General features: G+C 35.3%; 2 protein-coding genes and 1 long non-coding RNA gene across 7 annotated transcripts in view; 1 reads left to right on the top strand and 2 right to left on the bottom strand.

The window, feature by feature from the left end:
- The window catches only part of LOC147844050 (uncharacterized), a 35,933-nt gene extending 35,219 nt beyond the window's left edge, over positions 1-714 (bottom strand). For all 5 annotated transcript variants that reach the window (XR_015491412.1, XR_015491413.1, XR_015491414.1 and 2 more), the window contains exon 1: positions 421-714. This is a non-coding gene — a long non-coding RNA (uncharacterized LOC147844050). The remainder of the gene's footprint in view (positions 1-420) is intronic.
- The window catches only part of si:dkey-204l11.1, a 32,035-nt gene extending 23,744 nt beyond the window's left edge, over positions 1-8,291 (top strand). Inside the window, exon 8 of the transcript XR_015489834.1 lies at positions 7,693-8,291. The gene's annotated coding sequence lies outside the window, so the exon portion shown is untranslated. The remainder of the gene's footprint in view (positions 1-7,692) is intronic.
- Positions 6,178-13,499, bottom strand: ch25hl3 (cholesterol 25-hydroxylase like 3). The gene is made up of 2 exons (XM_087253707.1): positions 11,686-13,499; positions 6,178-8,039 (listed from the first exon to the last, which is right to left on the bottom strand). Exons 1-2 carry the CDS (start codon positions 12,111-12,113, stop codon positions 7,664-7,666), a joined length of 804 nt encoding a protein of 267 aa, XP_087109833.1. The 5' UTR covers positions 12,114-13,499; the 3' UTR covers positions 6,178-7,663.
- Between the last annotated feature and the right edge of the window lie 12,958 nt (positions 13,500-26,457).

Raw genomic sequence — 26,457 nt, 5'->3', positions numbered from 1 at the left:
GCTACCAACACACACATTGCGATATAGATGTTGAATATATACACGCTTATTTACCAGCATAAAAATTACTACATAAAAATAACCTATTAATTTTAACACATTTGTCCGTTTTACACTTTTGAGGGATAACCTAACTGTGCAGTACTCATTGTGCGTTATTCATCTTTGATTAGGCTACTGTACAACTGTTTATGACAGTTAAGTTAGGCCATAAAATTATGCTAAACGAGACTCTGCCGAAAATGCTACTTTTTTCATATAACGTTAGGCCTAATTTTAAAGAATGAATGTAAAATTAATGTCCAAGAAACAACTTTACCACTACGTTGAGACGGCCATAAATTAAAACCAATTGCCACAGTGACATTTTCAACAAAAGGTTATATTGTGTTTGTACAAAATAAATATTGAGTAACTTACGTTTTAGACAGTTTGCCAGTTTTGTTTGTTTGCTCCAAAATATACTTCAAACAGAACCTCCTCCTAACGTGATTTCCTGAACAAATAGCCTATAGCTTCTAAATGAAACTTGCTGCTTTATTAGGCTAACGTTACTCATAATATACTCATCATATCTCATTAAAAGTACGTACGCAAAAATAACTTTCAGATACTATTCTAAGAAGCTTGTAAAAACAAAACAAACTTAATTCAAATGTACACGCTCGGCTGTGCCTTCTAATCCGTGAACCGGAAGTACCAACTTCACAATTTAAATTTCCAACCGAACTTTCGCGGGCTTATATATTAACTCTTCCTGGAAGAAAACGTATATGACAAAATACAATGAAACACTGTGGAATACTTTTTTATCGTTAAATAGCTTTACGTTTTTAAAGAAAAAGTTTTAAGATAAGTTCTGATTGGTGGCTGCTCTCTTTAATTCCTCTGCTTCTTTTGCTCCGTGACCACGCAATCAAGATCAGCAGACAAAAATCATTAGGAATATGATTACTGATTATTTTGTATAGCTAGAACACGACAGCTGCGTTAATGACATTTAGAATCCAGTAACATATGGTAATTTTGAGGAAGAAAAAATAAAAACACAAATTTAAATGCAGGATGCTTATATTTGCATGACATGGCATAAAGCTTCAAATTGTACAGTCCTGGTTGTCACACTATTCAGCAATGGTCAAAAACCAGATCCCTAAAAGTTAAAAGCTTTTGCGTATACCTGTATCACTTAGGCTATCTCATAATTTTCTAATAATTATTGTAGCCCACGACATGACTTCTGCAGGACAATTTGGGTAATTTATTTTTAAACAAAATTTTCAAAAACCACTAGAACAGTGTAATATTTTGGTGGCTTTTGTAATAAATTGATCCCAAATGTTTTGAAGACTATTCAAAACCACAGAACAACCTATTTTAGTAGTGACAGACCATGTCCTGTGTCGTCATGATGCCGTACTTACATCCTTGATTTCTGGTTTAAAAACAGGAAACACCAAAGACATTTTAATATTTTGTGCATATTATTAAACATACAGTCATGCTGTGCCTTTGAGATGTTGATAGTTTTGCCATGAAGTCTACGTATGCGTATAATATCATGGCCATCTCAATGTCATGTTAATTTTTTTCATCTTTATCTGCAATGATTAGATTCTACAGTGGTCAAATAGTAAAAGTTGTCGCTCTCAGACAACTCAAATTTAACCAGCATGTAATGGATTTTATTTTTTATTCATTTCTTTATTTATTTTCTTTTTTATAATCTTGTATCATTACTAAGAGATTCAAAGTGTAATGGCAACTTGTGTGCACTCTTTGTTAACTAATTAAATTACAGCTGACAGACCAGTCACTGTTTGCAGAGAAAGTGCCGTAAACTGAAAAATGTAAGAATTGGTAGTGATTTCTCTGATAAAACTATTTTTAAAAATGAATCTCAAATTAGATAATCATGTAAAACTGCGTCATGGTGGTGCAGTGGGTAGCACGATCGCCTCACAGCAAGTAGGTTACTGGTTCGAGCCCCAACTTGGTCACTTGGCATTTCTGTGGAGTTTGCATGTTCTTCCCATGTTCTCGTGGGTTTTCTCCGGGTGCTCCCAGTCGAAAGACATGTGCTATAGGTGAATTGAACAAACTAAATTGGCCGTAGTGTATGTGTGTGAATTAAAGAGTGTATGAGTGTTTCCCAGTGTTGGGTTGTGGCTGAAGGGCATCCGCTGTGTAAAACATATGCTGGAAAAGTTAGCGGTCATTGCGCTGTGGCGGCCCCTGATTAATAAAAAGACTAAGCTAAAAAGAAAATTAATAAATTAATAATCTTGTTATAGATTAGTCTGCTGAGACCAATAGATTACTACAAGATCAAGAACAAATTCATGCATTTTTTTTTTTTTTTTTGTTGTGAATCCCTACTCCTGTTCTTGTGAAAAGTGCTGAGACCCAGTGCCTCATTTGTTTCATCCCATGAATCAGTGTTTTGTTTCTTGTCACAGCTACTGGAGCACCAGTGTCAGCTGCAGGAGAGTCACTGAAAAGGCGAATAATAGACATGCAGAGCATAGAAAATACTTGAATTATCAATAAAGCAATTACATTTGTTTGAATCTGAGGCAAGCCTTGGGCTCCTCCACTGCTATATCGTCTGTTCAGTGAAGGTCACAGAATAAATGAATGATTGATTCTGGCAGAGAAGGTCCTGGAGGGAGATCAAGATTATTGCAGCCTGCGGAGCCAACCGTGCAGTCAGGGAAGAGCAAAACTTTAAAAGAAAAGGGCAAAACAGTCAGCATTTTTGGCAGTCAATATGGAAAATATTCCAGGAAGTGATAGCTCCTGTTATATTGGGGGAACTGTCCCAGGAGACATGCCGTAAGTCAGCGAAATGGGACTTGCTTGAAATAAAGCAGCTGTGTCACGGTAATTGGAAATACAGCATCCTAAATATATCTGATATGAACACCTCATCCCCAAACCTCATTTGCTCTTTTATGATGTCATTTAATAATAATAAATACAATCCTGGGATGCTTTCACATTATGTAAATGATCTGAGGAGGAAAAAAGCCATACAGGTTCGCAAAAGGGTGAGGAAATGATGACAAACTGGGAGGAATTAAATAAGTGGCACAGTCCTCAGTCTAATAGGTGGTCTCCAATCATTTGACCTGGCCACCAGTGTTGTTTTGATGAAGAACTACAATTCTATCAAGCATTATATGTATACCATCCTGCAGCTTCTTCTGCACAAAATACTGTAAATGGTTATTTAAAAAAATTAATCAAATTGCAGCTAGGTTGAGTAAAACCTATATCAGTCATATAACAACCTGTAGGAGCTCATAACAGGTCTGTCTTTAAAAGTCAGTCATTGATCAAAATATTTTGTTCTCGATGGAGAAAACAAACAGAGGGTTAACTTCCAGAACTCATGTATATTATTGTTTAATAACTGACAGTTTACAACACTTTTTTAAAATGCTGGATTGTTTAGCTTAAATTTGGACAAAATTTACGGACAAGTCCAACAACTGGGTTAAATTTCCAAATTAAGTTTTATCCAGCTTTAGGCCAGTGTTTGGGTTTGTTAATAATTTACCCAAATTTGAATTTTAAAAAACACAGCTTTTTTTCTTTTCTTTTTTTTTCTTTTTTTTGAGTGAACTGGTATAAAATGAAAACATCATCATTAAAATATGTTTGGCATATATGGATATAATTTGGACTGCAGAAAAAAAAGAGATGGTGAAGGATAAGAACAGAGCTAGGAAAAACTTGGGACGTCAACTTTGAAATTGGAGCTTGGTGTTTTATGGCCATGTCACTTTGATCAACACGTCATTTCGAGTTAAACTTTACTGGCTAGACGGACATTGATAAAAGAAAACACACTATGACGTGGGCTGTGTGCAAAATATACTCTTTTAGGTACTCATTTTAGAGAAAAAAAAACGCTTATTTTGTGACCACTAAAAGAGCACATCAAGTTCTGTGTTGGTCTGTGTAGTAAAAATTAACTCAAACAGAGTATATATTCTGTCTCTTCACTAACATTTACAATTTCTCTCCTGTGCCCTCAAAAGATTGCAAGGTTTCAATCAGATGCACACTTTACCATAGGCGTTTCAGAGACTTTGGCAGTCCATCCAAGCAGCATCACAACCGCAGACCATGTGTAACAACACCAGCCCAGGATGTCCACATCTCCACATCCAGCATCTTCCCTCCGAGTCTGAAACCAGCCACCAGGACAGCTGCTGCAACAATCGGTTTGCATAACCAAAGCATTTTTGCACAGGAACCATCTCAGGGACACTCATCAGAAATATTCACATTCAATTGCATCTGGAACTTTGGAGAGTTGTTCTCTTCATAAATGAATCCCAGTTTTCACTGTACAGGGCAAATGGCTGACAGCGTGTATGGTGTCATGGGTGAGCAGTTTGTTGATGTCAACATTGTGAATCAAGAGGCCCATGGTTGCAGTGGGGTTAAAGTTTGGACAGGCGTATATTATGGACAACGAACTGCTGCATGTTATTATATGTTTCTTTACTTAACCAGGTAAAAAAAAAAACATTGAGATCAAGATCTCATTTACAAAGGTAACCTGGCCAAGAGGTCTGCATCACATGACTTCTGTCATGTGCTATCAAGGATCGGCAAAGGACCACAAGCTGGGAATCGAACTTGGGTCATCGTAAGCACCTCAGTGCTATGTGTCGACGTACTTACTACTAGGATATTGGCGCTGACCAATTCTGCTTGTTCGCAAATAAAGTGGTGCTTTTTTTAAAGTAAAATACTTTAAAAAAAATAATTCAAAAAATTCTGAAATGAAGCTACTAGAACAGGGATGGGCAAACTTGATCCTCGAGGGCCGGTGTCCCTGCAGAGTTTTGTTCCAACACTAGTCAAACACCTGAACAAACTAATCGGTGTGTTTGATTAGAGTTGAAGCTAAACTGTGCAGGACACCGGCCCTCCAGGACCGAGTTTGCCCACCCCTGTACTAGAAGTTTCTGTTAAAGTGATTTCTTTTCATTAGTGTAAACGTATGCTATTGGCTTGTGGTTCCTGTTCAGGCACAAAAAAATTAATCATTTTCTATTTCCAATTATTTTCCTACATCATTTATCAAAGTGCTGTGTAGGAAACAATATTGAAAATGAAAAGGTGATAAATGTTTCCATGTAGGCTTTACGCTTAATTAAAAATGCCAGTTTAAGGTGAAGGCATTTTGGCAAGGCGGCAGTAAATAAAACTGTGCATCCTGATCTGCTCCTGTAGACAGATGGAGGCAAGGTGGAGCAAGACTAAGGACAACATCGGGCTTAATTTGTGGGAATGAATCTTTTTGAAACTGTTGTCTTAAAGCACTACTGACATGGCATCAGTGGCATTGCTGGACAGAAATGACTAACATGGTCAAGTCTGCCAAAGCTTTCAAGTGCAAACTAGCATTGATCTGTCTCCAGTTTCAGCACCATGGCCTGCTTTGCTCTCAAACTTGAGTTCTAGAGCCAATTCAGACCATTAAAGCAATTAAACGCATGTTCGCTTGATGAGGGCCTGACAAACTGATTAAGCTGTGCCTGTGATATTGGCATGCTTCCCATGTTAGTGCAGAAATAGAATTGGATTGGACTTCAAGCTGGCCACACTGGCAGAGCTGTGTTGCTTTGATCGTCATTATGGGACCACAGGACATTTTATGTGTAATTATTATATAAATGCAAACATTAATTATATATAGTTTACATAAATGGATAATTATAATTATGCAAATGTGTAATGACATGTGTTTAAGCATATATTTTTGGTAAAAGTGGAATTCATTTTTCTAAAAAAAAAAAAAAAAAAAAAAAAAAAGAAGTAAATATCTGGATTATACAAGAGGATTTTTTAACCCTTTATAGGGAATGGTATGATAATTTCATTGACATTTTTTTTTTTTATCATAAAAGTCCTAAAAGTGTACATGTCTTGTAATAATCCAGAGGGTTTTTTCTAATGATCATTTCAATGTGCACCCTATAAAGGTTAAAAGAGGTTTTACATTAACATTAATAATGTTACAAAGAATTTGATCAAAAAACTCATTTAAAGCTTCTATTCAGCAAGAAATCTTCAATAGATATCTAAAATGTATTAACCATTGATCATTTTAATAATACAAGAAATGTTTCTTGAGCAGCAAAAAACTACACTATATAGGTTTGTGAAGAATCATGTGACACTTTATTTTGAGTTTTCCATTACAAAAAATATTTTCAGGACAAAAAGCTCATATTTCACAATAATATGACTGACCATGTTCTTTGAGCAGGTATTAAAATGCAGCTTTAGGAAGCAAAGAAAATAACATAAACTTACCTAACTCAGATGTTTGCAGTGATTTGGTACAGTATATTTGAATTTTCTTAACATAATATTGTAAAATGTCAAAATTTCTGTTTTTATTTTACTGTTCAACAAAGATGTAAAAAGTTTCCATTGGAAATACACTATAATGCACTCAAGTAAGCAGAACATTGTTTTACTTTCCATAATTACCTTTTAAAAACAAAATGTAAAAGTACAATTCACCAGCTTTGGCAAATTTATTTTACTCTTATGTTCTGTGTCAGTTTAGTCCATTTGATTTTGGAGTTGTCACTTTACATTAATGACTATAATAATTTGAGACGTCTATAAATCATTTGATAATGAATATAAAATTTGACATCGATGTCCTGCAAAATGGAATGTAGCAAATTCAGTTTTAGGGCATTTTTTAAGATTCTTGGGTCAATTTGACCTACTGATTTTACGGTTAAAAGCAGCTGCACAGGGCACAACTTTACAGTTTAAAATTATATATTGCTTTAAAAATTGAAAGCATTTTAAATATTTGAAATTCGAATATTTATAAAATATTTGTAAGTGGGCCAGAGGTGTTAATACTGTTAAAGGTTTACTGTTCTTATCACATTTTTTGTGATTTACATCAGGGGCTAAAACCTTTAGAATCTTTTAAATTCCCAAACAGTATCACACTTGTGTTATCCCTAAAATCTAAACACTTCTTGTATAAAGATTCCATTCATAGTGTCAAAATGAATGTTTTAAATGGGGCTGAAATGTATTTTCTATAGCTTTTACATTTTAAAACTGTTTTCACTCACAACAGTACTTATTTATTTTCTTATTTAAATTTGATCAGATTTTCTTATTCACATTAATCAAGTTTTTATGTTACTTTAAAGAAATTTCAGTTCATTTGTTTTATTCAAAATAAGATTTTTTATTATTATTTTAACCTTAAAACATTTCCTTCCATTGTTCTTTCTATTGATAAATAAATAAAAATATGTATTTATTTTTATGATTGTTAAATGCTTTTTCCTTATATATTTCCACGGACCCCTAACACCCTCTTACGACTCACTGCTGAAAAGTCAATGCGAATCCAAATTTGAAGAAAAAATATATGAATTGACAAAAATATATGGATTAAGTAAAAGCGTTTGAAAAACAAGCGCTCAAAGTATGCTATGTACTTGCTAAACAGCTAAAAACACATGAGTATTCAAAAAAACTCCAGTGCAATATGCAAAAAAAATTGCCTAATCTTTTAAAAAACTGTCATAACAGTAAAAAGAAGACATTCTTCACAATCTCAGTCTCAAAAGGACTCATGTAGCCTGGATTCATCTTTTCACAGGTTTCTTTTTTCAACTGCTGTAGGCAATGATGTACCAAAGATGTAATCCCAGTGTCTGAAATAAGGGGCGAAGTTCCCTCTAAAGTGCTGATGGTGGGCTGAATGGTGCGGCGCTCCACTGAAACATGGCAGCAGCCGATGCAGTGCCCAGGGGAAGTCGTATCCGCAGTGATCCTCCACTGCCATCCAGGTGTTCAGGAGATGGAAGAGGATTTCGCTGAGGGGGTGGCAGCGCACCAGCATCGCACTGAGAAATGCAAGAGATTGTAAAGACAGAAGTTCACCAATACTGGAGTCCTGAGCTGCCAGAGCAAACGTTTCCCTGTTCATATGGTGAGAGCTGTGGATGTTGTGGTAAAGCCAGGGAATTCTGTGGGGAAAAGACACACAAAAGTTCAGTTTCACTTGGTTTATGAATTTAAATATGATGCTTGAGTAAAATCATTTTTGTTTTACTTTGTAAACTACTGATGGTGGCATATTTTTTTGATGTTTTCACTGAAATCAATACTCAGTGTAGTAACTCTGATTTTATATCATAAACTGAAAACATGTTAGACATGTAAAACATGGTATTTCTTTGAAAAAAAGTACTTAATGAAAACATGTGTTATGTAAAATTATATCTGAATAACATTTTTGTCTTTGCCATGTGTATATTTCTAAAGTACTGCCCTTAAAATAGCTTTAAAAACAAATAACAGTCTGTAAAACATACAGTTGAAGTCAGAACTATTCGCCCCCTTTTGAATTTTTTTTTCTTTTTTAAATATTTCCCAAATGACGTTTAACAGAGCGAGGAAATTTTCACAGAATGTCTGATAATATTTTTTCTTTTGAAGAAGCTAGAATAAAATCAGTTATTGATTTTTTTAAACACCATTTAGGGACAAAATTATTAGCCCCTTTAAGCTATATTTTTTTCGACAGTCTACAGAACAAACTATCGCTATACAATAACTTGCCTAATTACCCAAACCTGCCTAGTTAATCTAATTAACCTAGTTAAGCCTTTAAATGTCACTTTAAGCTGTATAGAAGTGTCTTGAAAAAGATCAAGTCAAATATTCAGTACTATCATCTTGGCAAAGATAAAATAATTCACTTATTAGAAATGAATTATTAAAATTATTATGTTCAGAAATTTGTTGAAAAAATCTCTCCATTAAACAGATTGGGGTAAAAAATAAAAAGTGGGTCTAATAATTCAGGGGGGCTAATAACTGACTTCAACTGTACCTTGAAGTACAGTTGAATATATTATATTTAAATAATATTAAAAATTTTACAGGAGGGCTTAAACCTTTGACAGCATATAATATATTATGTTTAAGTGTATAATATAATATAATATAATATAATATAATTAATATAATATAATATAATAAAATATAATTAATATAATTAATATAATATAATATAATATAATATAATATTATATAATATAATAAAATATTATATAATATAATATAATATAATATAATATAATATAATATAATATAATATAATAAAAGCAGACCTTCATTCAGTTAAAATGTATGTTTCATTTCAGTTTAATAATATTGGTTTTATTTTTTGAGTAATACATTTAAAGTTCAATAAGTGTTTGATTAAGAGCTCAACTAAGAAATATTTGTTTTGTCCAATGTGAAATTGTAAGGTTATTCACAGTCCAGTGCACGCATATTAAACAGAAGCTCAATATGCTTTGTACTTTTATGAACTTAAACAATATTGTTTAAGGCAAATGATTTATTTTTCATCAGCTCAAGTGATCAACTTTATATGCTAAATCATTACCCTATTTTTCAAATTGAATTAATGAACATTTAATGGGAATCTTTGTTTTGATTAAAGCTATATCTTCTTGTTTAGAACAAAAAGAGAATTTAAACTAATTGACTTTATTCAACAAGACAAATATGCTTTGTACCAGGTTATAAAAAAAATTGTTCTTAAGGAGAAAATAATGTTAAAGTCAAATTATTTATTTTTCATTGGCTCAAGTGATCAAATTGAGATGCAAACCATTTCCCTAAATCTTTTTAGTTGGATGAATGAAAGCTTTTCCAGTGCATATGTGTGTGAGCAAGAGATTTGATGCAAATAAATGAATAAATGAACACCTGAAAATGTTTTTGTGTGAAGACAAATTGCGAAATTATGTCATATAGTGTCCTATAATGTAAAGTCAAAGCGACTTTACTGTAGATAGTGAGATAGTTAACATCTTGTTTTATATGTTATATGCTCACTCTGAGATGGTTATTTGTTGACAGACTAAAATACATCTCACAGAGTTCTCATGGGAAAATGGACTAAATATTTTGTCCAATAAAGGGCACACTAAAATTGAATGTTATCTAAATGCTCTATAATATAAATACTGAAGTGAAAAGTTTAGTCAAAGTCCCCTAAAGTAGTTCATGTCCCCCAAGTAATTGTGTGTAAACATAAGATATTTTGAAAGATGTTGAAAATCGGTTTTGTTTTTGATTATTGTGTCATAATTTTGTCTGGTTTATCCAGGTCTCTGTTTTGTCTGGTAAATGTGATCCTTCTTAATCCTCTGCTAATCGTCCTATTGCCGTAAGAAACTACACCCACCAATGATACTCGAGTCTAATTTGATTCACATTAAAACCATTAAAAAGGGAAATAGGGAACAAGGGGTTTAAAAACCTCCTGGAGTGTAATGTGTTTTAATCAGATCCCATCATCCCAGAGCTATCAAGATAAGATTGAAATTGAAAAGAGAGAAAGAAAAGTACCATTAAATATCATGACTTTTTTCACAAAATGTGCATTTCCTTCTTATTAATTTACAATTTTATTTAAAAATATTTCACATGACTATATATGCACAGATAAAAACAGAAAGGGAGGCAGTGTGTGTGTGTGTGTGTGTGTGTGTGTGTGAGAGAGAGGCACTTAATTGTCTTATTATTTGTGTTTATGTTTTACTATGCCACACACAAACATGAATTTTTATTGCTGTCATTTTTCTAATATACTTTTTTTTTTTTTTTTTTTTTTTTAATAATCAATTAATAAAGCTCCCTCTGTAATTGTATATAATCTTAATACGACCGCAGGGCTTTTTTAGAAGAGCACTGCTGACCCCTGTTGTTCCAATTAAGTCCACTCAGCTAAGAACGCATTAAAATATAATTGTAAAAGCATTTAGTGGATTAACTGCGCCCAAACCACGTATTTTAAATTCATAAACCTTACACACCAGTGGGAAGAACATGTTGCACAAGGGATATAGTTATTAGATAAGCCTAAAATATGTAAAAATTAATGAATAAAAGAGTTAAAAGTCTGTTAAGGTCCTGAGATAGAAAGTGCAAGTTCAGTCGACCAATATTTAAAAAAGAAATTACACCGAGCAGATACTTAGGCTATTCCTAGTTCCAAAAACAATACAACGTGCCACGGTAAACAATGTTACCTGTAATAATAGTAGTAGTTGTAGCAGTACGGAAGTTTTTTTTTCTTTAGAAATGCATTGCTTTAACGTTTTACTACTATCACTAATCATCATCATCATCATCATTATCATAATAATAATAATAATTAATATTAAATGCTTATGTAAACCATGTTCTTTCCAATGCTAATTTTACTTGACCAATGCTCATTAATGTGTTAATGTGTTAGTACGTAATTGCTCAGGTATTCCTCAGAACGTCGCTGTTCTAATTGTTTTGCAACGATGCATATAGAAAAACGTTTTTGTTGGTTCCTCAAATAACTTTACAGTAAAATGTTTCTCAAAATACTTCAAATAGCTAATTTTTGTTTAGAATATTTTAATAATTTAAACAACATGTTGTCAAATTAAAATGATCCATAAAGATACTTCATGGAACAACCTATGCCAATAAAGAAACTTTTTTAAAGTATGTAGGTACCAAAACAAGTCTTATGATCAGAAGATTTATGACTGTCACTTAACGTTTCTTAAAGAATCAGTTCAGCATACTGGCATGGGGAATATGTGCGATGCTTACTTGTGGATGGTGTAATGAAACATGAAGAAGAGCGTATCAAACACAAGCATACAGGAGATGCATTCTCTGAAGGATTGAAGCATAGACGGTGCTTTCTCCGGGAGATGCGTCCGCCGTAACGACAGAAGCAACGCAGTCAACGGCAAAACGCCAACCACGTATTTCCATAAGATTCGAGAAGCACATCGAAACCACTCATTCAAGCCAATGAGTTGGCGGCGAATCCTGTACTTATGAATCCATCCCACGTGTGGACTGAACACATCCAGAAGTAAGAAGGGCACCGAGAAGATGAGGTGAGCGCTGAAAGCCGCAAACACACTCCAGTGAGGAGACATGAGAAGCGCACGACCCTCCTCACACACCAAATCCCAAATCCACTGAAGTAAAGCATCGCCACCGAATATCAGCAAGACGAAGACAATCATTCTGCCTGCTGTTATGTCTACATGTCCGCGCTGCTCAGACTGACCACCAACAGCACCAGCGGCAGGAGACTGAGAAGGATGATCTCCTCCAGATGTAGGCTATGTAAATTGCCCTCTCTTGTCTTCTTGATGAAAACAGTTTTCTCAGTTTCATTTTGAGTGTTTTACAACTGTGGAAAAACGCTGCTCTCCTCCCACCATCCCACCACCGCTATTTCAATAATCAGATTGAAAACAGCACTTATCCATATAGCAACATACACTCCGGCCAGTTCCGGAATAGATTGTCGCCTGCCGGAGACTTACCCCTCAGCCCGGATGCCTGTGGCCTGTGTGCCAGGCATATATATATATATCATTCATTCATTAATTTTCTTGTCAGCTTAGTCCCTTTATTAATGGTCGCCACAGCGGAATGAACCGCCAACTTATCCAGCAAGTTTTTAGGCAGCGGATGCCCTTCCAGCCGCAACCCATCTCTGAGAAACATCCACACACACATTCACACACACACTCATACACTACGGACAATTTAGCCCACCCAATTCACCTGTACCACATGTCTTTAGACATTGTCCTCAGATTACGGGGTCGGTTCATAAGTGTGTATATATATAGACACACACATATGAGCCGACCCCGCAATCTTATGGGACAAAGGCCAAAGAAAAAGAAGATATATATATATATGTGCACTATTTGTAGGGGCAGCCATAGTGTCTGAAATGATAGTGGACATTCTGATGTACACTCAATCAATGCCATGATGCACCGCAATAACATATGTACAGTGGATGTACACTCAACAGAGAATACCCATAATGCAATGAATGAATTTCTACATCTGACCACAGGATGACATCCACAGAGCTGTAGCCCTGCAGGAACTTAACTTGACACCTGTGCATTAGAAGGATTTGTCGTCCAGCAAAGCACAAACAAAATGGCTTCACTTCCGATGCACAGTGCTCATTCACTCGTTTAAGTGGACTTTATCAGTTAATTAATATAGGGAATGAAAGAGGGTATAGGGGGTGATTTTTCGATAGAACACTAGAAAACCAAAACAATAGTGGACTACAGGACTATATGTGCGCATGTGCTTAGAATTATTATGCACAGTGACATCACCACCTACTGGCCAGGCATACAGATTACAGCCTTGTTGGTTTTGTCATTTGAAGGATGCATGCAAAGTGGGATCGTTCAGGTTTTATAATTAATGTTATTATTGGTGTACATGGAAATCCCAAACACTATATGTACTTTACCTTTTAATATAAATAGGAATGATCAATACATTTTTATTAACAATGGGAAAGTGATTTTAAAATAAACAGTCATGAGACACAGTGCTTAAGTGTAAATAATAAAGGATTTACTGTAATGACTGTACATACCATAAAACATATGGCATTTTAATTAACAGCACATGTGTATGTTTTGCAGGCGTTTATACTGTACATAATGGAGACCCGGTGGTCATGGGAACACAATAATAATAATCTCTTTGTCATTTAGCTCCAAAGTCAGCAGAAACAGATGCCAAATTTAAATGTCTTTCATATAACCAGCTCTTTATTGTTGTTGGAGTCAAGACTCTCAGTTCAGCAGATGCGGGGATTAACCCTTTAACTGTCCCACCAAGAAAAAATTAATTTGGATTGCATTTCTCAACTCCTAATGTCGCTAGTTAACACACTCAGTGCTTTTTTTTCCAACACATCCCATAATTTCTAAAATATCAGCCTCTGCCAAATGGTTGATATGTCAGTTTATGGTAAAAGTACTAGAATGAATATACTACGAAAATCTGAAGATAATATTTATTTTAAAAAAATAATCAAAATAAAACATTTTTGAGTTCTAAATCATCTTTATTTTTTGATGTACGCCATAAAATATTTCTGATTCTCATTCAATACATTTTCTGATTTTATTCTTTTTACAATAAAACCAAAATGAAGTGTAGTGCAACAGGATAATATTGTGTGTAAACCAACAGACTGCTGTGTAGTGAAAACCATTACACTAATCAGTCGAAATATCAACCATTTGGTAGAACAAGCAGTTAAAGGGTTAATTTCCCATGAGTTTCTTTCACATATAAGCTTTTCATTTACAAAACATGCAAAGCACATGAACGCTGCATCTTTAATACGGTCAGGGCAGTGCAGTCCTTTTAACCTGGTGTCTAAAATAAAATGAATATCAATTTAAGACCAGTTTAGATTGATATTTTATCTGAGTTCTAGCTGATACTGTAATTGATCTGCATTTTTATTTTATAAATCATTACATTAGCATATTAAACCTATTTAGTATAAGTGGGAACTGAGATCGAGTGGGGTCTCTATAGTAAATTTGGGGGGAAGGGAGGTCTGGGGGGGAGAGAGAGTTCATTAGATCCCAGAAGCTCAGAAGGGGCCACAGTTTAAAATGTTTGATATAGTGTTACAGAACATGTGTGTTTCATAGGCTGCTGAGTGAAATATGTACCTTTGGTGATTTTTTTACGTTATGTTCCTCCTTCAAAATTAGCGGGGCTAGAAGCAAATGATTTATTGTTGAATACGTGGGGGGCATAGCCTTAACAAGGCCTCTTAAACAGCACTAAGATTACATGTACTCCTAGGTACTTTCTCTAGACTGTGAAAATAACTGAAATACATCTGCATAGTGTGTGTGTGTGTGTGTATATGCAGAAATATTTCGGTTATTTCCCGGTCTAGAGAAAATGCCTGGGAGTACTGGTGTATGAATAGTGGTGTGAAAAAGTGTTTGCCACTTACCGGTTTTGTATTTTTTATTTAACGTTTGTCACACTTTAATGTTTTAGCTCAACAAATGAAATATTATTCTGAGGTAACATGAGAAAATATATCATGGAGTTTTGAAATGAAGGGTTATGTTATTATGAGAAATCAAACTACAAAACTACATAGCCCATGTGTGAAAAAAAAATGTTTGAGCCACCCTTAGCAGCAACAACTGCAATCAAGCATTTTTGTTAAGTTGAAATTAGTCCGTTGAAGTGCTGTGGAGGAATTTTGGCTCACAGATGTTTGCAGAATTGTTACTGTAATGATGGCCTGATCTACTTTTTGCTTTAATGAATACTTTGAACACTTCTCTTAGCAGTTTTGATGTTATCGCTGTAATGCATTGTAAGTCATTAGGGTTATAAATCTAATATGTGTCAGCAGGACCCAGTTTTTCAAAAGTAATCCAGTGGGATTTTTGATCACAGATTGGATCAAATCTTGGAAATGGGTTTTTCAAAAGTAACAGAGGGACTTTGAATTAAGATTGGATCATGTAAATCAATCTTACATTTGATTTGGATCAATCCTGCCTTTGGATTGTTCAAAACTTTGGGATCTATTTGATCCAAAAAACAGGATTATCTTGATCCCATCAGAAGGGTAAATTTAGTTGTGATTTTTTAAACAAAATAATCCAATTAATATTAATTAATTTTATTATTTAAGGGAATGATTACTAACTTGATGGTTAATGATAATATATAAAATAAATGTCTTCATATTTGAAGCCTATGTGAAGCATATCAGCATATCACATGTAATGAGTAGGCCCACACGGTCTCTGTGCACGCAGAAATCTGCAGATTTTGAGCCCATTATTCAGTCTATTTATTTACTTGTGTGTCATGGTGTGTAAATTTATGTTTATATAATTATTAAACTTATTTAAATTAATTTTACTAATATTGTTATGATATAATAATAGTAGTATAAAATTGTTCATATGATTTATGTACAGTAGTTTGTGAAGTAATATTTTCAGTCTTTTAATATATATTATATAAGAGACTTGCTTTGTTTACCAAATAAGTGAATATAAATAGATTTGCATTGTAAACCTTAAATAAAAGTTTAAAAGGAATATTTTTTTATTTAATATATCAAGTTTTTAGTTATGATGCTACTAAAATTATTCCATACATTTTTTTTTTATGAAATTCTCAGCAGAAAGAGCAAAAAAAGTCAGCAGATTCAATCTGGCCCTAGTAATGAGATATGGTAAACAACAGCAAAACAAAACCCTAACAGTTAATCCCAAAAAATGTTATGTTTGAAAAAATTATTTCCAAGATTTGATCCAATCCGTGGTACAACCCACTGCATTACCTTTAAAAAACTGGGCCCAGATATAGTACATATAGTACACCACCGACATAGTACATATTGATGCACAGGATCTAAAATGATTGAGGGCTTGTAGCAAAATGTGATCAAACATTTTTAAAAATGCACCACAATCTATGTCATGAGGCATAAAAATGCTACATGTATGGCTTTTTGATAAAGATACAGTAGTTAAGCAATATGACATAAATAAAATTGCTATTTTTAACAGAGGATTTGCACAATATAATGTGTTAATATAAAAGTTGGCCCGCCACTACAATGAAAATAGTAAAGAAAGCCACAGGAAATGATTTCTGAGAAACTTTTGTTGTGGTCGTCCTTTAATGAACTGAGGTTTCTAAGCATATTAAATTCAATTTAGATAGTGGTGGGGGGTCTTTGCAAGCCAGTCTGGTACATGGATGTCGTAACAAATCAGACATCAAATGGCTAACGAGCGCTTTTAAAGGCTCACATTTGATGGCATTTGACAATACGACATACACTAAAGTATAATCTAAACCTATTGATTTTGATAGGGGACACGGTGACTCAGTGGGCAGCACGATTGCCTCACAGCAAGAAGGTCACTGGTCCAAGTCCCTGTTAGGTCAGCTGGTGTTTCTGTGTGGAGTTTGCATGTTCTCTCCATGTTCGTGTGGGTTTCCTCAGGTTCTCCGGTTTCCCCCACTGTTCAAAAACATGCGCTATAGGTGAATTGAATAAGCTAAATAGGCTGTAATGTATGTGTGTGAATGCAATAGTGTAAGGGTGTTTCCCAGTGTTGGGTTGTGGTTGGAAGGGCACCCGCTTCGTTAAATATATGTTGGATAAGATGGCGGTTCATTCTGTTGGGGCGACCCCTGATTAATAAAGAAACTAGGCTGAAAAGAAACTGATTTTGATGAATGAAATAAAAAAGAAAGCAACAGAAGCAACCATGTCATTTACCTTGCTTTTACATGACTCTGACATGTTTTGTTAAACTGTTTCATCGGGCTTTAGATCAAAAGTGCAAATATTTACTAGGTTAATATGTAGTAAGGAGATAGATATGAGATGCAAAAATCAAATGGCTTACAAAACATGCAGAGGTGAGTTTTCAGTTACTGATCATACATTCATTTTCCTTTGGCTTTGTCATTTATTTATCTGAGGTCGCCACTGTGGAATGAACCTCCAACTATTCCAGCATATGTTTTATGCAGCAGATGCCCTTCCAGCTGCAACCCAGTACTGGGAAAATTAACTGATAATCTGTAAATAAATTTTTCCCAGAGATGGGTTGCGGCTTGAAGGGCATCCGCTGTGTAAAAACTTGCTGGATATGTTGGCGGTTCATTCCACTGTGGCAACCCCGGATTAATAAAGGGACTAAGCCGACAAGAAAATGAATGAATGTCAAGTAATTATAATTTACATGAAAATAAATGTCTTTTGCTGCCCCTGTAAGGTTTATTTCAGCCGAAAACTGCAGCAAATTCTGAATACTTGTTTTAAATTTCTCACAAATGTTAGAGGTATGTCAATGTAAATTACATTAATGGAAAGTAATTTTTTGCACTGCTGCAAAGATGCATCATTTTCCACAAGCTTGATCTGTTTTAGTAATCTGAACATTCTTTCCTTAAAGGGTTAGATTGTCTCAAAATAAAAGTTCTGTCATCATTTACTGACCTTCCATTGTTTCAAACTTGATTCTTTCATTCTTTCACCAGTTTTTCTTTTGCTGAACACACACACACACACACACACACACACACACACACACACACACACACACACACACACACACACACACACACACACACACACACAGTTTGGAAGAATGTTGGAATGTTGGAAACCTTTAATCATTGACATTCTCTGTATTTGTTACTCATGTATTTGTCATTCATGAATGTCAATGGTTAAGCAAGGTAAGGCAAAATTTACTTATAGAGCACAATTTTACACAACCGTAGTTAGTCCAAAGTGTTTTACCATAAAATAAAATATTTATTGAATAAATAAATAATTAAAATAATAAATAAAACTTGTATTTAAATACAAGAAAAGAAAAATATATATATGTAATAACTGAAATACAGATATGAAATAACATGCATGCATCACTCAAAGGCTAGGGAGTAAAAATAAGTCTTTAAATTAGATTTAAAAAGCAACCAATGATGAAATAATCCCAATGTTCAGACCCTTAGGGCTGCAACACAAAACACTTTTGATTTGCAGTGAGACAGAAGGACAGACGAAACAAACTAATCAGGACCTTAATGGCCAACAAGCTGTATATGGCCTAATAAGTTCACAGATACAGACTGGAGCTAAATGGCGCATATAAATGCTTTATATGTAAAAAGAAGAGTCTTAAAATCAACTCTGAGTTTTATAGTCAGCCAGTGCAATGAGGCAAGGACAGGGGAGATATGATCTCTTTTCTTAGTTCCTGTTATTAATCTGGCGGCTGCATTCTGAACCAACTGTAACTGAGACAGTGTTGACTGAGGTAGACCAGTGTACAGAAGAGTTACAGAAGTCTAACCGAGAGGAAATTAAAAAAGAAACGGTTTTAGAAAAGAAACGGTTTGACTTTTGCCACCAATCTAAGCTGGAAAAAGCTGCTCTTCACAACTGCATTTACATGCTTGTCAAACTGCAAAAATAAATGAAAAAAAAAAAAGATAAAAGATTCTTGGTGTTATTGTGCAGATTGTCATTTAGGAATCCTAGCTGAGTTTTCATTGAAACGTTGGTAGCAGCGGGACCTTATCAGTGCACATGAGTTTTATTTTCATTTCAAGAGTTCACACTTAGATATTGTTTGACAAATGTTAGCAGGTTTGGCATGCTTTCCCAGGAGAGAACCCTGAGCTCGAAGATAATTGAGGCCAGGGCTCCCGCCTGGTCAATAGAGCATGTAAGGGGAGTATGAGATCAGGTAGTTCTCAAGAGCTCCCTGTGGTAAAGGAAGTAAGGAGCAGAAAGGGTGGCTAGGGGGGTTTCTTCGAAAAATGAAGACAAGGGAGTAATTTTAGCTAGGCTACTTATAGTGAGTTTGGATTAATCAGATTGACTAACTAATGATTGTAGATGAGAGACCAGCTGCAGTCAATCATCTCACGTGCTCCTCTCGAAATTAGTTTGTGAAACTTCACTTAGTTGCCAAGAGTTTGGTAGGAAAATATAGTTGGAGGTCATCAGCATAGCAGTGATATGTTATGTTTGCAGAGTATTGAGCTTAAAGGAAGCATATAGAGCAGGGATCACCAAACTTGTTCCTGGAGGTCTGATGTCCTGCACATTTCAGCTTCAACCCTTATCAAACCTGAACAAGCTAATCAGGTCTTAGGTATACTTGAAATACCCAGGCTGGTGTGTTGAGACAAGTTGAAGAACGGACCTCCAGGAAAGAGATTGGTAATCCCTGATAGAGAGAAAATAATAGAGGGCCAAGAATGGATCCTTCAGAACGCCACAATGAATGGGATTAAATGATAAGGCAGATTCAATATTTACAGAAATAGATGTCTTATTTAAAAGTAAGGAAAAAGCAAGGCTCGGAACCCCAAAACGCGCTCAAGTTGTTTCAATAAAATGTTGTGATCTACAGTATCAAAAGCCTAAAAGTATCTAAATCGCAGATGACCTCAAATCCATGGAGAGTTAAATGGCATTTGTGACGCACTAGTGCAGACTCAGTACTATGTTGGGCTCTAAAACCAGATTGAAACACGTCTAAAATATTAAAATATCCTAAAACCTTAGAGATAAATGAGACTTTAGAAACAGGCCTGTTGTGGTCAGGCACAGCGAGATCAAGATGGCTTCTAAGACTTCTGGAAAAACCCTGTTTATTAAAGTATTACTTTTATTGAAAATTATTTGTTTCCAAATATTGTCATATGTAAGATTTAAACAGCTTTGGAGCCACCTGAGAGAGAGAGTAAATTGTGAAAAAAATCACTTCAGCCGAAATATTCCTTTTCATAAAGACCCATCAGTGGCCTTTCTCACAAACATGATGTGGTGAAGAGCGTTTTGACCATCAATTTCATCATACTGTATGTGTTCCTCAATAAGTGATGAACAATGCGCAAAACACCAGAACACATATCACAGACATCTAAATCACTACCATATGTGTAGTTTTATTGCCTGTTTTCATGCAACTTGTGCTTAATCTGCAGTCACTTCTGCCAAACTGTGAAGAAATAATAATCAGCCTGTCAATGACTAATACTGTTATCTAAACTGAATCATAAATAAGTTATTACATGGGATGAAGTTATTACCACTAGTAAGTCTCAATAGTTTGGTGATTGTATGCTATTAATTGTGACCTGTACAGCTGTTTTTTTTTCTTCTTCTCTGGAAACCTGTGGCTTGTAAACTTGAGTAATGTTGATTTGTTCCAAGAATGACAGATTTCGGGGTGGGCAAGAATCTTTTACATTAAAACGTACACCAGGGCCCGTTTTTTTTTTTTTTTTTTTTTTTTTTTAAGTAATCCACTAGGATTTTGGATAAGGGACTGGACCAAATCTTGAAAATGGGTTTTTCAGAAGAAAAAACGGATTACATAATCGGATCATTAGATCACGTAATCCAATCTTGGTTTTGATCCGGATGAAACCTTTAGTTGGATTAAACTGATCCCATCAGAAGGGTGGATTTAGTGTGGATTTCATGCCCAAAATGTAATCAAAACTTAAATAATGTATTAAATAATATTATTTTTGGATCATGCAGTATCTTGAGAGAAATACTATTTATTCATAAGGTTTTAATTTTATTTGTTCATCTGTCAGGCTACAGTGATTATTGGCTTTGTCGTATTTAGCCTTTCAGTATAGGCCTACAGCAAAGTAGAAATAGCTTGGCCTCATAAAATAATCCCCCAAACAGCTGTCAAAACTGACCAAAAACAATACATTTTATTCTGTCAATAATTGATATATATATATTTGTCACAATGGAAAATATTTTTGTTTTTAGAATATAATGATGCATGCAATGATTACAGAATAAAAAATAAAAAAAAGCAAAGATTGGCAATTATTGATTTTTTGAAATCACCTTCAACAATTGCAAAAAGAGACTTGGCAGAAGTCATCTGGCAGAGGAACAACTGACTCTGACCAAACTGCAGCAAACCAAGGCCAGACATGAGATTCGCCTCCTAAAGGCTTTGCTCAGACAAGCTGGTCTCTCCACATCAGATGAGGAAGTCTGAACTTATTGTGGAGTTTTTGACATTAAGTCTTTTTTTTATTATTTACATCTATATTTAAAACTTATTGTAAATACCTCAATGTACAGTGTTTGTGTTGCAGGTTGCAGATGAGCGGACTGCTGGAAGAGGATGGGGTGGGGTTTTTATTGTTTTTGGTTCAAATAAAAATAAAGTTATATTGACCCCACACTGGCTATTCTACTTGTTGCTCTTTACATAGGCCTATCTATCCATCTTCATTGTGATTGAGCCCTGGTAATCCAGATTAAGTGATCCTGAAAAGTTTCTATCCGGAACGCAAAAACGGGACTACTAAATCCTGATCAATTTTATGCGGATTAAACCTTTTGAAAAACCGGGCCCAGAAGATCTGATACTGGAATCAAATGCTCAATAAATGCTAGTAAACCACCAATCGCTGGCCAACAATGGTACACTGTAGCACCCAAAGACAAGCACAAAGCACACGATGACAGACAGTGGCCCCCTTGGATTAATGAACAATAGCATCATTCACTGTACCCATGACACTGCTCTACAGATCAGCTGTAAATGAGAGATTTAAAGGAAAGTAAATGGAAAAAGTCTCTTATTTACTCGCCCTCAGGCAAGATGTGAACATTGAACCACTAGGAAACGAGGGTTTTGGAGAGAAAAAAAAAACATTCCAGAAATGTTCTCCATCTGATGCAAGTGAACTTTTATTTTAAATTGAACTGAATTTCTGATGGACTCAAATCCATTAAATCCCAAGAAACTTACATAGGGAGTCTCTTGCAAAACAAAACCTATACATTCATCCGTCATGTTTTATGAGATGGTTCAGTTCACAACCTCTCATGGGACAAATTTGAAAGGTCATGACAAAGACGACAAGGTCCACTGATAACAAGTGTGGAGAGAGAGTGTTGTTCAAAAGTTCAACAGTGTTTTATAGTTGTGTCATAGGCTTGTTAAAAATGTCTGGAGGGGTTTGGATGTAGACCTAGTGCAGTTGCAAGCTAATGCTTTTAATGCGCACACCTAACCCTACCCCTCACAGTGACGTCATTAGCTCCATTGAGTGCATTGTATTGCAAGTCAAATATGTGCAGTCTCAGCTTGCAGATTTAAGTCTGCATTCAGATACTATTGAAAATGTGTCAAGGTTTACTTAATTTCAACGCTGACACAAATAACTTAAACTGGGAAAAATACATATGTAATACAGGGCTATAAAATATGCAGACTGTAAAAAATTCTGGGTTCCACACAATTTCTTCATGTTGCCACAACACAAATGTTATACTTTTTAATAAATTTAAGTGGGCCGAACATAAACCAAATAAGCGGTCCACAAACAAATCATTTTAAGGGCACCTATTTTTCCCCTTTTTAAAGATTTAATAGAAGTCTTTTGTCTCTCCAGAATGTGTCTGTAAAGTTTCAGCTAAAAACACCCATCAGATTATTTATTATACCTTTCAGAATATTGGATTTTCTGCTCTGAACACACTGTAGCTGTTTTTGTTGCCTTTAATGCTAGTTCTTCCTGCCCACCATTCCCACGTCTGTCAGAGTGTGCCTCACTCCGCCTCGGTTTCATCAGATAACCAGCACAGTGACAGACATGAAAGAAGCAGATCTCACATAAAATTTGTGAGAAATACTACAGTAAGAACTTTCCCAATGATTATTTATTTGATGTATTTGTTGTGGAATTAATTCAAGCTTTTCTGTAACGACAAGTCACACACAATGCAGTTACAAAGTTCACACACACACACACACACACACACACACACACACACACACACACACACACACACACACACACACACACACACACACACACACACACACACACACACACAGGCAGACACACACACACACACACACACACACACACACACACACACACACACACAGCATGCAAGTTTGACTTGAACTGTTTTTGCATGGAAAATGTGACACAACATGTTAATATCCACTGCTGTATGGACGTTCCTTATGTTAATATACAAAGTAAACCTGATTTAACGTCCACAAACTGGAATTGGAAGCATCTTCTTTTATAATTGTTCTCACATGCGCCTGTGGTGATGAATTACATCAATTTTACTGTATTTACCTGTGTTACAAACATGCAAAAACATGTTTTAAAAATGTTTTTAAACTAAAAAACTCATTCTTGACCACATTTGATGATGATTGATGATCACAGGATCACAGCGAGCTGAACAGATCTTTTATACCCGGTTGCTTTGCATACGTTCTGCCTTCTTGATATGATTATACGCGATACTACAGAGACATGTTAATACGCAGCTGTCAATCAATTCGGTGGGCAGGGATACCGCACTCCTGTCATGTTGTGGTGGGCCTCAAAATGGGAGGGGGATTTAGATCCTATTTTAATGTCAGGATATTTGAAAAAATAATAGTTTATTGTGCTTTATATCACTCCAATATGACTGTGGACACACTATACCTACACACAGTTCTGTCTAAACGGCTTCCAAAAGAACATTTCATCACAGGTGCCCTTTAAATAAGTTTAAACAAGCAGAAAAAGTCATTTTTAAGTGCAAGTAGGTCCCACACAAGCAGCCACGGCTGTAATCATTTAATTTCATCTACAGGCGATCTGTAAAAATAAAAACACCACATTTTTCACCCTAGCAGGGGTCACATGACCTTCCCAGCATGCACGTCTTCTCACATGCACTGAACACAGCGAAGAACTAAATTTGTTGTGAACAAATTTCATAGGGGCTTAATCAGCACTTAATTTAAACAATATAACTTTTTAGCTTTGTGTAAAAACAACTCACTTAAACAGTTTGCTTTTAAACACAGTAGCGTAGATGACAGAAACAGATTAATAAATAAAGAAACAGAGAGGGATGGTTGCACTTTATTCTAAGATGTCATTGTCACCGTGTAACTATACATTTAAATATTGAGTAATAATTAACTACATGTACTTGTGGTTGAGATTAGGTCTAAGGTTAGATGTAGTTATATGCATTGTCATTACTATTGAAAGTATATAAAACAAGTAACAAGGAAACCCTTAAATATATATATTTTTTGAGTGAACCATTTCTATAAAGCTCGATGAAAGTTCTGAAACAAAGAAAAGAATCTGAGCATAACGGACATTTTGGAGAAAAACTAAACCGCTTATGAATACAACACCCCATATGGACAATTTGCAATTACTGACAAAACTGTAGTTTTAAAAACTCATAACTTAAACGGTGTGTCTTAGACCATGACTGCTTTTTTTATTTATGACCCTTTCTTTTGTAAATGCCCTTTACTGCATAATCATAACATACTGCAGTTTACTTAACCTGTTTAAATCCACATGCTCATCTTTTTATTGTATGAAGATCATTAAAGCCTCTGTAAATCTAGCAGAAAACAGAAATATCTCCAAACACATGGAGGAAATGGATTGATTACTTGTTTATCACTCTGTTGTCCCATTCTCTCGATCCACTTTCTGTAAAGCTTTGGCAGAGCGTACACAAATATGCCTTTTACATGAAGTATTATGACAATGTCTTTTACTGCAAGAGTGTGTCAGTGTTAAACTGAGCAGCTGTTCTCTATTAATATGAAGCTGATGTTTATTGCCATCACTTCAGTTCACAGGGAAATTGCACAATAAAGCGTTAAGTGTATTTATTTTGTTGTAATTTTTTCAAAGCGAGTTCCCACAAACTGCACTGCAGGTACCTGAACAAAAGAGCAAAGATGCTAGAAAAGACCCAATAAAAACAGTAGAGTGCCGAGTGTGGTAATGCTCACAATGATCCATAGAATCCATAAAAAAAGACACTTAGACTGTTCAACTGTTCAAATCGAGCAGCAGAATGGGAAAGAAAGGTGATTTAGGTGACATTGAACGTGGAATGGTTGTATGGAAAATATCCAGTGAGCGGCAGTTCTGTGGGCGCAAATACCTTGGTGATGCCAGAGGTCAGAGGAGAATGGCCAGACTGGTTTGAGCTGACAGAAAGGCAACAGCAACTTAAATAACCACTCGTTACAACCGAGGTATGCAGAAGAGCGTTTTTGAATGCACAACATGTCAAACCTTGAGGCAGATGGGCTACAGCAGCAGAAGACCACACACCAAGTGCCACTCCCTCACCAAAATTGACCAATAGATGATTTGAAAAATGTTGCCTGGTGTGATGAGTCTTGATTTCTGCTACGACATTCGGATGGCAGGGTCAGCAATTGCAATTCAACAAGATGAAAGCATGGAATTATCCTGCCTTGTATCAACAGTTCATGTTGATGATGGTGGTGTGATTGTGTGGGGGATATTTTCTTAGCACACTTTGGGCCCATTAGTATCAATTGAGCATTGTGTTAACACCACAGCCTACCCGAGTGTTGCTGATGACCATGTCCATCCCTTTATGACCACAGTGTACCCATCTTCTGATGGCTACTTCCAGCAAGGTAAAGCGCCATGTCATAAAGCGTGAATCATCTCAGACTGGTTTCTTTAACATGACAATGAGTTCACTGTTCTCAAATGGCCTCCACAGTCACCAGTTCTCAATCCAATAGAGCACCTTAGGGATGTGGTAGAATAGGAGATTCGCATCATGGATGTGCAGCCGACAAATCTGCAGCAACTGCGCGATGCCATTAAGTCAATATGGACCAACATCTCTGAGGACTTTTTCCAGTATCTTGTTGAATCTATGCCATGAAGGATTAAGGCTGTTCTGAAAGCAAAAGGGGTCCAACCCAATACTAGTAAAGTGTACCTAATAAAGTGGCCGGCAAGTGTATAAATAAATAACAAATGCTTAAGAGTAAATACAGCTGAGATAAGACACATGAAACCTGGGTTGCCTTTTTTCTTCTTTGATTTTGAATGAATAAAAGATTTTTCAACACCGGTGTATTCAAATTTCCCTTCTTTAAAACACAAATATGCTTCTACACATAC

Source organism: Danio rerio, chromosome 5 (assembly GCF_052040795.2).
Source record: "Danio rerio strain M-AB ecotype USA chromosome 5, GRCz13ab, whole genome shotgun sequence".
NCBI classification, from domain to species: domain Eukaryota; kingdom Metazoa; phylum Chordata; class Actinopteri; order Cypriniformes; family Danionidae; genus Danio; species Danio rerio.
Note: the sequence above shows the minus strand (reverse complement) of the source record. Positions and strands in the feature narration are given on the sequence as shown.

Bases quoted from the DNA above. Each gene is read 5' to 3' on its own strand.
- ch25hl3 (XM_087253707.1), bottom strand. From the start codon at position 12,113: ATGATTGTCTTCGTCTTGCTGATATTCGGTGGCGATGCTTTACTTCAG. The intron at 8,040-11,685 runs GTAAGCATCGCA...TTTTCCCCACAG, and splicing joins TTTCATTACACCATCCACAA to AATTCCCTGGCTTTACCACA.